Source organism: Theropithecus gelada, chromosome 16 (assembly GCF_003255815.1).
Source record: "Theropithecus gelada isolate Dixy chromosome 16, Tgel_1.0, whole genome shotgun sequence".
Classification (NCBI taxonomy): Eukaryota; Metazoa; Chordata; class Mammalia; order Primates; family Cercopithecidae; genus Theropithecus; species Theropithecus gelada.
The window spans coordinates 53,480,098-53,493,810 of record NC_037684.1 but is presented as its reverse complement, the minus strand read 5'-3'; the positions used below and the strand labels follow the sequence as shown (position 1 = coordinate 53,493,810).

At 56.7% G+C, this 13,713-nt stretch overlaps 1 protein-coding gene across 1 annotated transcript in view; it reads right to left on the bottom strand.

Annotated features, from left to right (window-relative positions):
* CARD14 (caspase recruitment domain family member 14) overlaps positions 1 to 13,713 on the bottom strand; it is a 41,868-nt gene that overhangs the window by 1,559 nt on the left and 26,596 nt on the right. The window contains exons 11-21 of the mRNA XM_025361554.1: positions 13,105 to 13,247; positions 12,809 to 12,903; positions 10,446 to 10,509; positions 9,784 to 9,976; positions 5,421 to 5,547; positions 4,872 to 5,112; positions 3,743 to 3,806; positions 2,934 to 3,048; positions 2,059 to 2,229; positions 1,456 to 1,577; positions 27 to 142 (exon numbers count right to left, since the gene is read on the bottom strand). Coding sequence (XP_025217339.1) covers positions 27 to 142; positions 1,456 to 1,577; positions 2,059 to 2,229; positions 2,934 to 3,048; positions 3,743 to 3,806; positions 4,872 to 5,112; positions 5,421 to 5,547; positions 9,784 to 9,976; positions 10,446 to 10,509; positions 12,809 to 12,903; positions 13,105 to 13,247 — 1,451 coding nt within the window. The remainder of the gene's footprint in view (positions 1 to 26; positions 143 to 1,455; positions 1,578 to 2,058; positions 2,230 to 2,933; positions 3,049 to 3,742; positions 3,807 to 4,871; positions 5,113 to 5,420; positions 5,548 to 9,783; positions 9,977 to 10,445; positions 10,510 to 12,808; positions 12,904 to 13,104; positions 13,248 to 13,713) is intronic.

Below are 13,713 nucleotides of genomic sequence, written 5' to 3'. Positions count from 1 at the left end.
CTGCCCAACCCCCAGTGTGTACCTACTTGAGCTTCTTTGCCATCTTCTCGTTGACAGAGACGTGGATGACAATGGGGAAGATGTCCATCCTGTGCAGGGCGCAGACACTGTCCAGCTGGACGTCCAGGAGGGCGTGGGTGTTCTTTGTGGGAGGGAGAGGGAGAAGTGAGTCAAGATCACAGGCCTCTGAGGAAGCAAAGGGAGCCCACGCCCAGGTCTGAAGGGCCCTCCAGACAGGCTGAGGGCAGGGTAGGAGCTGGGGAGAGCTGAATTTTGTAGAGAAGATGGGGGAAGAGAGCTTGTCACTTTCTTTTCTCTTTTTTTTTTTTTTTTTTTTGAGACGGAGTCTCGCTCTGTCTCCCAGGCTGGAGAGCAGTGGCGCGATCTCGGCTCACTGCAAGCTCTACCTCCCAGGTTCACGCCATTCTCCGGCCTCAGCCTCCCGAGTAGCTGGGACTACAGGCACCCGCCACCTCGCCTGGCTAATTTTTTGTATTTTTAGTAGAGACAGGGTTTCAGTGTTAGCCAGGATGGTCTCGATCTTGATCTCATGAGGTGATCCGCCCGCCTCAGCCTCCCAAAGTGCTGGGATTACAGGTGTGAACCACTGCGCCCGGCCCACTTTTAATTTTTTTAGGTTTTAAATTTTTTTGTAGAGACGGGTATCTCACTGTGTTGCTCAGGCTGGTCTCAAACTCCTGGGCTCAAGCAATCTTCCCGCCTAGGCCTCCCAAAGTGCGGGGATTACAGGCATGAGCCACTGTGCCCAGCCACTTTCTTCTCTTTATTTTTTAATTTTTTTTAGAGACAGGGGTCTCACTGTGTTGCTCAGGCTGGTCTGGAACTCCTGGGCTCAAGTGATCCTCTCACCTCGGCTTCCCAAAGTGCTGGGATGACAGGTGTGAGCCCCAGGCCCAGCTGAGTTTGCCACTTTCTAAATGAGGCTGCTTGCTGTGCAGTCTTAAGAGTTTCCATCCCTTTGATTTTTCACTGCGAAAATCTAGAAACTGTGAGCTCTGGGGACAGAGGCGAACTTGGCATGGAGCTCCGCCAACCCCTACAGGAGGTACCCTGATGCCAGACTGTGCTTCCCAGGCCCGTGCAGACACAAAGCTATGGTTCACGGGGAGCTGCTTTTCATGTGTGTGCATCTTCAAACATGGAGAGTGTCGTTATCTGAGATGTCTTCATTCTCGAACAAGTATCTGTTAAACATCCCCCAAGCTGAGAAAACATCCCCCAAGCCCAAGAAGCTGGGAGGCCTCACCCATGGCCCCGTGGATCCTAACTGGCCGAGGCGAGGTTTGGGCTCCTGCTGGGGTGTCGGGGCCCGGAGGTCAGCGACAAGGTCACCCGGGTCCAGGTCGGTCCCTGCACCTTTATCTCATCCCACTCCTCTGCATTCCTGAAGCCCTTCCCAGGACAGCCCCCTGCCCGCCCCGCCGCTGCCCTCACCTTTTCCATGAGGGACTCCACAGCATGGCGGGTCACCCAGCAGCGGCCCCCAGACGCCTCTCCCTCCTGGACGATGTCCCCTCTCTGGCTCCAGGCCTCACACTCCTCCTGGCTCAAGTACTCTACAGGTGACATTGGACAGGGCCGTCATGCACCAGCTGCGTGGGGGTCCAGGGGAGCCCCATGGTAAACACCCCTGTGTCCGTGGACCCCGCCAGCCCTGGGAGAAGCTCTTCTTAGGGCATCCACTCGACAAACCTGACCCTGCACACCCTGCCCTGTGCCCTGCACGCCCCCTGTGCCCTGCATGCCCCCCTCTGTGCCCTGCACATCCCGCCCTGTGCCCTGCACGCCCTGCTCTGTGCCCTGCACGCCCCGCCCTGTGCCCTGCACGCCCCACCCTGTGCCCTGCACGCCCCACTCTGTACCCTGCACGCCCCCTCTGTGCCCTGCACCTCCATCCTGAACTATCTGGATACAGCAGGTGAGTGTGGGAATGCACGTAGTGGGGGAGGGAAGGAGAGAGGGAAGGAGGAGAAAGAAAGGGGAGAAGGAAGGGAGGGGTGGAGGGAGGGGTAGAGGGATTCTCAGGCAACAGCATACCTGCCAGGCACTTCTTAAACCCTTGGAGGAGGCACAGCTTCTCGCTCAGGATCTTCCCAACCACCCTGGGCACGAAGAGCACAGGCCGGGGCCGGGCGGGTCGATGGGGCCGCACCAGGGTGTAGGGCACCAGGGTGAAGCAGCTCTCGGCCCAGAAGCACGCGCTGGAGCCTGTGGAGGAGAGGATCCTGAGGGTGGGTGAGGCTGCCGCAGCCCCCGGCCAGCCCACCCTGCCCTGGGAGGGACTGGGTCTGCTTTGCTCACTGCAGCAGCCCCAGCACCTAGAATTCCAGGCGCACAGGCTCAGCGGACACAGGACTCGCACCAAGTTCCACAGCCCCTGGCTAAGCGGCTCCTTTGCACGTGGGTTACACAGCTTTGTGGCTCTCCAGGCACCACTTTGCAGCCTGCAACTTAATCCTGTTTTCCTCTAGGCCCAAGGGAGGATGGCGGAAGCCAGGATTTTCTTTCTTCCAAAGGATCTGGAAGAGTGGCACCCTTCTCCTCACCCATCCTCCCAGGGCGCAGCGTCCCAGCCCTTCCTCTGTCCTGGGCCCCTGTACTCCTCTCCTGAACTTTTTTTTTTTTCCCTGAGACGGAGTTTTGCTCTTATTGCCCAGGCTGGAGTGCAGTGGTGCTATCTTGGCTCACTGCCACCTCTGCCTCCTGGGTTCAAGCGATTCTCCTGCCTCAGCCTCCCGAGTAGCTGGGACTACAGGTGTGAGCCACCACGCCCAGCCCCATGATTCTTGAAGAGCAGATCCTGGCCTAAATGAGTGGCATCCCCCGGCCCCAGCCGACCAACTAGCAGCAGCTCCGAAAGCCCCTCACCCGCTCAGAGCCAGCAGCCCCTGTGCCAGCTCACCAGGCCTCACCCTCCATCCTGCTGGGGTCCAGCTGGCCCCTGTCAAACGACGAACACAGAGGGCTGGCCTTGGCTTTGTCCATACTGACGATGCGGACCAGCTTCTGTGGTCCCCCAGAAGACAGCTGAAGGAGGGACGGAGAAGGGATGAGGAGAAGCTATTGAAGCCATCAACACGGGCCCAACACCCCCCTGTCTTCACACCCCACCCCATCGGCAAATCCAGTGTGGTCTCTGCACTATCAGACTGTGCCCACCGAACAGCCAGGATGCCCAGGGCCCGTGCCAGGGGGTGGGAGGGGGGAGGGGGTCCTCAGGTCAACAGCCACAAAGCAGGGCCCTACAGTGAGGGGCAGGCTGCAAAGGCAGGAGGAAGGGCAGAGGTCTCCCCAGTGCCCAGCCCTGCATCATCGGCTGGGACTGGCTGAGCACTGTCCCGTGGTTCTTAGCAACCGCACGGACAGGCAGGTGCTTAGCAACCTGCCAAGTGTCCCGTGTCTGGAGAGCACAAAGGTGTCTGATGCAGAGGAATGGGAATTCAGGGAGATGATTGGCACTGGGGTGACCTGGGAGTGATGCAGAGACTCAGATACTCTGAGAGCAGCATGAGGTGTGTCTACACTGTGCAAGAGCCTGTAGGCTGGGTGGGGGCTGCAGACCCTGCCCTGATTTGAAGGGGCCCAGAGGAGAGACAGGTGGGGTCACCCTCCTCCAATCAGCAGCCCACACTCTCCACATGGTGCCCCCTGCCTCCCTGCTAGCACCGAGCCCCTCTTCCAGCCCACCCCAGTGGGGGCCAGGCCCCTCCTGGAGCCTCACCTTGCGGGTGACGGCGCATTGCTGAGTCATGTCCTGGATGAGGGCTATGAGCTGCTGCTGAGCCCTGTGGAGAACAGGAGAGGCCCTGACCCAGCTGCCTCCTGCCAGGAGAGCGGGGCAGGGGAGAGCCAAGCAGGGGAGAGTGGGGGAGATGCCTGAGTGGGAGAGGAGGCCCTCTACCTAGAGGTCCACACACCCCTTTGCTGCAGGCCAGAGCGCTCCACCCTGGCGGCCATCCCAGTCTCCAGAGCTTTCAAAAGACTCCAGGGCCTCAGCCCACCTCTGGAGATGCTGATTGACTTGTCCTGGGGCGGGACCCAGGGGATGCTGTTGAGCAGCCAGTGTACAGGGCCCCCCTCCAGAACCTCAATATTCATGGTGGGTCTGTGACCTGCAGCCTGGAGTCACCGAGAGAGCTGTTAGAAATGCAGAGTGCCCGGCCTCTCCCCAGACCTGCTGGCTCCGATCCCCAGGGGACTTGAGTTTGCAATAAGTGATGGGGGTGCTGAGCTCAACACCTGTGCTTTCTAGCACTGTGCGTTCCGTGCACTTGAACCTTGGAGCCTCCCATAGGCTGATCTAGAGCAATGGTTTTCAACAGAGCAAGGCAGGGGGCAGTGTGAGTCCTCAGGGAGGGTGACCAGCTGTCCCAGCTTGCCCAGGACCAAGGGGCTTCCCTGCAAGTGGGGCTTTCAGTCCTAGGACCAAGACTGTCCTAGGAGAACCAGGGGACTCTTGGCAACATATGGAGACATTTCTGGTTGTCACAACTGGGGCATGGGAGTGCTCCTGGCATCCTGGGTAGGGAGGCCACGGATGCTACTCAACATCCTGCAGTGCCCAGGACGACCCCACCACAAACAGAGATCCAGCCCCAAACGTCCGTGGTGCTAGAGCTGAGAAACCCAGATCTAGAATGTTCTAGAATGAACATTTCATTTGCAAGATATAAAGCATCCATCACAAAGAAACAACATCTTCAGCAGTGATCTTGGCAGGCTTCCCTCCTTAGGGGGTCTCACCATGCCCACCCTCTATTGCTGGGCAGGAGGAGGAAGCCGAGGCAGGCTGGGTGCCGTTTCCCCCTGGGCCTCTCTGGGGATGCACGGAGCTCGCCGCAGCTGCTCACCCGGAGTAGTTGGGGATGGTGCCGTGCGCAGCAGCATCCTTCATGGTGTAAGGGTTCACGCGGTGGGCGTGCCAGCAGCCGCAGCCCTGGAACATGGTGTCGGTGACGTGGAGGACCTCATTGCAATGCACTTGCAGCTCCCCCTTGGCCCTCCCCTCCATGGCCAGGTTGACCCGGATATAGAATGAGTCCCCCGAGGTCGCCACTTTGGCCTCCAGGTCCTGGAGTAGCCTCTTATAACCTGATAAAAGGGGACATGAGCCACAGATGAGCTGCGATGACGAGCCCGCACGAGGAAGGTTGCAGAAAATTAAAGTAGGAGAGAAGGAAGGACCCTCCGCAGTCTCAGAAGCCGCTCTGGCACTGGAGTCAGCGGGTGGGAGGTTTCCAGCTGGCTTGGGAGCCTCCCGGGGACCTGGGGCTCAGCCTGGCTGATCCTCTCCTGGCTCTGGGGGGACCCTGACTGCTGGGCATGTAGAGCCACCAGGGACCTAAGGATCCCGGAGACCGGCCAGGCAGCTGTGCACACAAGAGGAGTGGTGTGCGTACCGTCCATGTTGACCTTCACAGACAGGCAGCAGAAGCCGTCCACCCTCCTGAGAAGCCCCACGGCCTGTTCCAGGGTCGTATCCTCCAGGACTGCCTTGAACAAGGGCTCTGAGGCTTCGTAATCAACCTGAGGGCAAGTCGAGAAGGTCAGTCTCTTTCCCCAGGACGCTGAATCCAGCCAGAATGCGGAGGGTGCTGAGGGCACTGAGGCAAGGCGTGGGCCAGCCCTGGAGTAGGACCACTGCCTGCCCGCCTTGGCCAAAACAAAGCTGCACCACCAGAGCCTCTGTGGGGCCTTGAGACCTCTAGTGACGCATGCTACACATCGTCCTGGCCAGAGGGTCAACTGCCAACCCTTCCCCAGCCCGTCCACTGTCGGGGTTGCGGGTTCTTTGTGATAAGCATTTTCCTCTCTTGAAAAAAAGAAAAAGGAAAAAAAAGAAAGGACCTTGGTTCTAGAACATTCAAGAACATTCTAGATAGGTAGATAGGGGTTTCTTTCTTTTTTTTTGAGACGGAGTCTCGCTCTGTCCCCAGGCTGGAGTCCAGTGGCGCCATCTCCACTCACTGCAAGCTCCGCCTCCCAGGTTCACGCCATTCTCCTGCCTCAGCCTCCCGAGTAGCTGGGACTACAGGTGCCCGCCACCACGCCTGGCTAATTTTTGTATTTTTAGTAGAGACGGGGTTTCACCGTGTTAGCCAGGATGGTCTCGATCTTCTGACCTCGTGATCTGCCCGTCTTGGTCCCCCAGAGTGCTGGGATTACAGGCGTGAGCCACCGTGCCCGGCCGATGGGGGTTTCTTAGCTTTGGGATCATTCTGTACTGCTGTGGGCCGTCCCGGGCCCTATAGGATGCAGAGTGGCATCCCCGGCCTTCACCCACTGGCTGCCCTGGCTCTCCACCCACAGCCTTCCCCACTGTGAAGGCCCACCCCGCAGGGCTTCCACCATCCACTTCATTTCTTCTCAATATTGTTCTAAGCTTAGGAGAGTAGATATTTTTACGATACAAAATTAAGATGTGTTTTAACATCATTAGAATTGAATTGGCCCCCTTAGGATATCGGGACTGTCTCCCTGAACACCGTCAAGGGGCTCTGTTGCTTGAACTGCCTCAGAGCTGATCACTGGGAACCTTAAGAGCAGGGTTACCCAGCCCCTGGGCCACAGACTGGTCCTGGTCCATGGTCTGTTAGGACCCGGGCCACATAGCAGGAGGGGCGTGGTGGGCGAGTGAGCATTACGGCCTCAGCTCCACCTCCCGTCAGCTCAGCGCAGGAGGGGCGTGGTGGGCGAGTGAGCATTACGGCCTCAGCTCCGCCTCCTGTCAGCTCAGCACAGCAGTAGATTCTCACAGGAGCGTGAGCCCTGCTGTGAACTGGACGTGCGCGGGATCTGGTTTTCACGCTCTTTATGAGAATCTAATGCCTGATGATCCGTCACTGTCTCCCATCACCCCCAAATGGGACCGTCTTGTTGCAGGAAAACAAGCTCAGGGCTCCCACTGATTCTGAATTATGGTTCAGGGTATAATTCTTTCATTACATGTTACAGTGTAATAAGAATAGAAAAGTGTACAATCAATGTAACGTGCTTGAATCATCCGAAAACCATTCCCCGCAACCTGGTCTGTGGAAAAGTTGTCTTCCATGAAGCCAGTCCCTGGTGCCAAAAAGTTTGGGGACTGCCGCTTAAGAGGACAATTAGAAATGTAAAGAAGGGCTGGGCATGGTGGCTCACACCTATAATCCCAGCACTTTGGGAGGCTGAGGTGGGTGGATCACTCGAGGTCAGGAGTTCGAGATCAGCCTGGCCAACATGGTGAAACCCCGTCTCTACTAAAAATATAAAAATTAGCTGGGCGTGGTGGCACACGCCTGAAATCCCAGCTACTCGGGAGGCTGAGGCAAAAGAATTGCTTGAACCCAAGAGGTGGAGGCTGCAGTGAGCCAAGATCACACCACTGCACTCCAGCCTGGGGGACAGAGCAAGACTCCGTCTCAAAAAAAGAAAGAAAGAAAGAAAGAAATGTAAAAAAGAGTTTCTGGGTCATGTGGAGGACATGAAGGAAGCTTGGATCAGGAGCTCCATGTGCTATCATTCAAGCCCTGGGGAAGCTCAGCATTCAGACAGCCTGTTCCAAGGGGGCAGTGAGGGGTGCGTGGAACACTCCTGTTCAAGGGGTTCAGCCACATCCTCTCCCCTCCTCTGTGCTCACCTTCCCGCCCCAGAGCCCCCATCCCCAGTCCCCTCCTGGGGGGCGCAGGGTGAGCCTGTGGGATGAGGTGAAGCCCATCTTGCACATTTCTTGGTTTAAAAAGTTTTTCATATTAAGAAAGCACTGTGCTTTCCTTTTCCTTTTTTTCTTTTTCTTTTCTTTTTTTTTTTTTGAGACCAAGTCTCACTCTGTCACCCAGGCTGGAGTGCAGTGGCACGATCTCAGCTCACTGCAACCTCCACCTCCCGGGTTCAAGTGATTCTCCTGCCTCAGCCTCCTGAGTAGCTGGGATTATAGATATCAGCCACCGTGCCTGGCTTTTTTTTTTTTTTTTTTTTTTTTTGAGACAAGGTCTTGCTCTATCACCCAGGCTCGAGTACAGTGGTGCAATCATAGCTCACTGCAGCCTCAATCTCCTGGGCTCAGGCATCTGAGTAGCCAGGACTATGGGCATGCACCACTGTGCCCAGAAGTATTTTTTTTCCTGAAGTTTAATAATTCTGCTTCTCCTTTTAGGCCACATCAAAGTCACCCTCTGCCCATGTATTCACTTAATAATAATTAGTTAGATTGTACTTTTTTTTGAAACGGAGTCTGACTCTGTCACCCAGACTGGAGTGCAGTGGTGCGATCTCAGCATACTGCAACCTCTGCTTCCTGTGCTCAAGCGATTCTCCTGCCTCAGCCTCCCAAGTAGCTGGGACTACTTGGCGCCCACCACCACGCCTGGCTAATTTTTGTATTTTTAGTAGAGATGGAGTTTTGCCATGTTGGCCAGGCTGGTCTCGAACTCCTGACCTCAAGTGATCTGCCTGCCTCAGCCTCCTGCTGGGATTACAGGCGTGAGCCACTGCGCCCAGCCAGGTTGTACATTTGTGTCCATTTATCTTCTCAGCAGCTTTGTGCATTTTATAACAACAAAAAGAAAGTTTTAGAAAATGTCCCCAAATTGTGGCCGGGCGCGGTGGCTCAAGCCTGTAATCCCAGCACTTTGGGAGGCCGAGGCGGGTGGATCACGAGGTCAGGAGATCGAGACTATCCTGGCTAACATGGTGAAACCCTGTCTCTACTAAAAATACAAAAAACTAGCCAGGCGTGGTGGCGGGCGCCTGTAGTCTCAGCTACTTGGGAGGCTGAGGCGGGAGAATGGCGTGAACCCGGGAGGCGGAGCTTGCAGTGAGCCGAGATCACGCCACTGCACTCCAGCCTGGGAGCACAGCGAGACTCTGTCTCAAAAAAAAAAAAAAAAAGAAAGAAAGAAAATGTCCCCAAATTAGCTGGGCATGGTAGCACATGCTTGTGGTCTGGTCTCAGCTACTTAAGAGGCTGAGGTGGGAGGATCAATTGAGCCTGGGGAGGTCGAGCTGTGATTGCACCACTGCACTCTAGCCTGGGTGACAGAGTGAGACCCTGTTTCAAAAGAACAAAAAAAAAAAAAAAAAAAGAAAAGATCGATGACTCACACCTGTAATCCCAGCACTTTGGGAGGCCGAGGCAGGTGGATCACAAGGTCAGGAGATCGAGATCATTCTAGCTAACACGGTGAAACCCTGTCTCTACTAAAAACACACACACGCACAAATTAGCTGGGTGCGGTGGCGGGCGCCTATAGTCCCAGCTACTCAGGAGGCTGACGCAGGATAATGGCGTGAACCCCAGAGGCGGAGCTTGCCGTGAGCGGAGATTGTGCCATTGCACTCCAGCCTGGGCAACAGAGCAAGACTCCCATCTCAAAGAAAAGAAAAGAAAAGAAAAGAAATGCCCCAGTGGTTAAAATAGTGAATTATACGTCATGTGTATTTGAAATGCCCCAATGGTTAAAATAGTGAATTATATGTCACGTGTATTTTACTGCACACACCCAAGTGACCACCACCAGCCCTGTCAAAGGGCCTCATGCAAAGACCCCTGGTCAGAAGTGCCACATAGCAGCAGCCACCGCGGGTGGTGTGCTGGGTTCCCCACGGCATGACTCTCATTTATAAATGAGCGGAACGCTTTACATCAGCCCAGGAAAGAGCAGGGGCCTAGCCCAGAGTGGATCTGCATGGTCTGGGGGATCTGAAGTCTGTCTGGGTCACCCCACCCACTGCCGCTGCCCCCATGAAGAGCCCGGGGGACAGGAGGGACCTCGCGCGACTCACCATCACGATCTGGGTGCCCGGGCGCAAGGCCATCTGATCCGCCGCCGACCCCGGGGTGACCCGGTGGATGAAGATGCCCGTGAGGTTCCCGCCGATGACGCCGATCTGCTCCAGCAACGCATCCCCCTGGAACGCCAGCACCGTGACCTGGCTCAGGATCCTGCGGGCTGGCCTCCGCCGCATGAGGACGCCGCTGCAGGCCAGGAGACGACCGGCTTGTGCACTGCCCAGAGTAGGAGAGCCGGCAAGGCCACCTCCCCATTGCTTCCCTCTGGCCCCAGTGTTCTGGAATTCTCCTCCCCCTCCATGGCCCCATGTGCTTCACCTCCCAGTGGTGATAGGACACTCACCCTCTGCTCTGCCACCCCCGGCCCTGGTTCCCCAGCCAGCCTCGGAGGGTCCCCCCTGCTGCTCACCTCTCCCCCTGCTGCTCACCTCCCCCCCTGCTGCTCACCTCTCCCCCTGCTGCTCACCTCTCCCCTGCTGCTCACCTGTCCCCCTGCTGCTCACCTGTCCCCCTGCTGCTCACCTGTCCCCCTGCTGCTCGCCTCTCCCCCTGCTGCTCACCTCTCCCCCTGCTGCTCACCTGTCCCCCTGCTGCTCACCTGTCCCCCTGCTGCTCGCCTCTCCCCCTGCTGCTCACCTCTCCCCCTGCTGCTCACCTCTCCGGGACATCAAGGCTTCCAGGCGAGAATGGCTGCAGGCTGCTTTCCAGCTGGGGAAGGTCTGGGAGGAAGCCAAGAGCTCACAGATCTTGGTCGCCCCATTGCTGATGGGGCTTCCTGTAACCTCAGCCCCTTCTCCCTCAGCCTCAGGCACCCCCTGCCTGTTCCATCCTCTGTGCTGAGGCTGAACTTTCTCTTCCTCCACCCCTTCCTCAATGCTTGGACGCTGATTTCATCTTTCCTAAAATCACTGTAACTAGTGAGGAGCTGCAACTGGGAAGGTCTGAGCACCACATGCTATTTTGTGATATTTGAATGAGTTGCCAACATTTGAAAGACAGGAAGATTTCACCTAAAATCTGGATTTCTGGCTTCACTTGAAAAAATATGTGCTGCATTTCTGCACTGACCTGTATTTCTGCGTGGACCTGCATTTCAGGACTGGCCTGCATTACTGCACTGACCTCCATGTCTGCATGGGCCTGCACTGGCCTGCCTTTCTTTCTTTTTTTTTTTTTTGAGACAGAGTCTCACTCTGTCCCTCAGGCTGGAGAACAGCGGCGTGATCTCGGCTCACTGCAACCTCCACCTCCCGGGTTCAAGCAATTCTTCTGCCTCAGCCTCCTGAGTAGCTGGGACTACAGGCATGCACCACCACACCCGAATAATTTTCGTATTTTTAGTAGAGACAGGATTTCACCATGTTGACCAGGCTGGTCTTGAACTCCTGACCTCGTGATCCACCTGCTTTGGCCTCCCAAAGTGCTGGGATTACAGGTGGGAGCCACTGCGCCCAGCCCTGGCCTGCCTTTCTACATAGATCTGCATTTCTTTTGTTGTTGTTAGTGTTGTTGAGACGGAGTCTTGCTCTGTTGCCAGGCTGGAGTGTAGTGGCGCGATCTTGGCTCACTACAACCTCCACCTCCCAGGTTCGAGTGATTCTCCTGCCCCGGCCTCCCAAGTAGCTGGAACTACGGGTGTGCACCACCACTCCCAGGTAACTTTTGTATTTTTAGTAGAGACGAGGTTTCACCGTGTTGGCCAGGATGGTCTCGATCTCTTGACCTCGTGATCCACCCACCTCGGACTCCCAAACATGGACCTGCATTTCTATGCAGACCTGCACTACTGTACTTCCCTGCATTTCCACGCTGGCCTGCATTTCTGTGGGGCAGCAATGACTGGCACTGGCCAGCGGCTGCCTGCTCCTTACCCCAGACCCCTCTGCTTCCCAGCTGGTCGTGGCAGGTCTCTGAGTTGTCAATCCTAGGACTAGAGGCTCCCCAGGGTTTCCCAAGCTCTAGCATTTTCCTGTACAGCCTGTGAGCACCCGAGCCAGGGAGCAGCCTGCCAGGGTCCACGGCTGCAAGTCTCACTCTGTGAACCACACAGGAGAACCAGGGCTAGCACAGACCTAAGAGTTCCCTAGGCCTGGCTCACAGGCAAAAACCCACTGGGATCACATTCAAAGCCAATGAAATGAGGTGTGTACTCTGAATGTATTTGAGGTCAATTCCACTAAAAGTATATGCAACCAGGGCATTACGCAGAATCCTCACAGAGGAAAAATACAGACGAATAAGCTCTCCCTTCTCATCTCACATCTAATTTAGATATGCCTTGGGTGGACTCTGTCAATTTATCGCTGTTATACATAAAAACCTGTATGAGTCCCCAGAGATGACGGTTTCTGGTCGTGCGACCCACAGGAGGCACCTGGGCAGCGCGGGGCACTTGCGCCCCCTGGTGGCCATGAGGTGAATTCCAGATGGGGAGCAAAGCACCTACTGTGTGCAAGGCCAAAGGCTGGGAGCCAGTTGCGCTGAGGTGGAAAGGCGAAGGCACCCACCCGTGATGGGCCCATGGACTTTGGAAGGAGAGAGGGCTGGTCCAATCACAAACAGAAATGAGCCACAAGAGAAGCACGAGGCCTTAGAGCCACCGCCTGAGAGGAGAGATGCTCCCTTCAGGTAGATGTCACGCTGTGCCTGGCCTCAGCCTGGCACCACTAAGCGACCCTGCCTGCTGCCGTCTGAAACCACTGGGAAGCCCAAGCGTTGCAGATCAGAGCAGGGGGCTGGGTGCTGAGCGGGGCGTGGATCAAACACAACTTCCCTGGCTCTAGGGGAAAACACAAGGACGCCAGCAAACAGAGCGCAGCTGGCCTTTGGCTTATGCTGTCTGGCAGGCGGGACTTTCCCAAAGTGCAAGGTCGAGGCCAAGGTCAAGGCCCAGGGCAGAAGCTGAGCTGTGTTTCTATCTGCTCTTTCCCTGGAGAGAGGCCCCGGCCTTCTCATCCGCTCCCTGCTCTGCCCAGGGGAGGTGGGCTGCTGTGAAGGTTCAGGGTTGGGCACGCTCACCTGCCCTGTCTAGGAGCTCATCATCCAGGTGTGGGTCGCCTGCCTTAGCTCCCGGCGGGGCTCCTGGGTCTCCCTCCAGGATTTCCAGGCAGCTGCTGCAAAGCACAAGCAGCAGCAGGCTCAAACTACATCACCTGCTCCCTCTGAGTCCCCACGCCCCAAGCACTGGCCCCCAGCACCTGCCAGCTCCGCTTTGAGGGCAGGAGCTGCTGCCTGCAACACCCAGATGCCCTGAGGTCTAGGTTGGTGTCTCTGGTGAGTTGCCAGGAAGGACCCCAGTGCCACACGTGCTCTACCTGAAAGAACAGGGTTCTTCCCCGAAGTCCTCGGCCACCCGCTTGTACAGGGACTGCTGGCTGGGGGGCGCGGGGCTGCTGGAGCGGAAGCTGTCCGCCAGCTCGCGGCTGGATGTGTTGCTCAGGTCCGACCAGAGCTGAGACTGGAGGAGGGAGAGCAGAGGTCAGTGGGGCACGCACGAGGACACCCCGAGACTCCTCCCTTGCTCCCCCACGGTATAGAGAGAGTGAGCCACAGTGAGAACTGAGTGGAGATGAGGAAGCAGGAGGGGAAGGAAATGTGACCCCATGTGACATGGGGTCACATGCACTGAGCGCCTGCTGTATGCCAGACACTGGGGTCACATGCACTGAGCGCCTGCTGTATGCCAGACACTGGGGTCACGTGCACTGAGCGCCTGCTGTATGCCAGACACTGGGGTCACATGCACTGAGCACCTGCTGTATGCCAGACACTGGGGTCACATGCAGTGAGCGCCTGCTGTATGTCCGGCACTCTATTAGCTGCTTGGCTTAGTTCTCAGGATAAATCTGTAAGGTGGCGCTGCTGTCCCATTTGACATGTAAAGTGATGTAGTTTGGCCATGTGTTCCCACCCAAATCTCACCT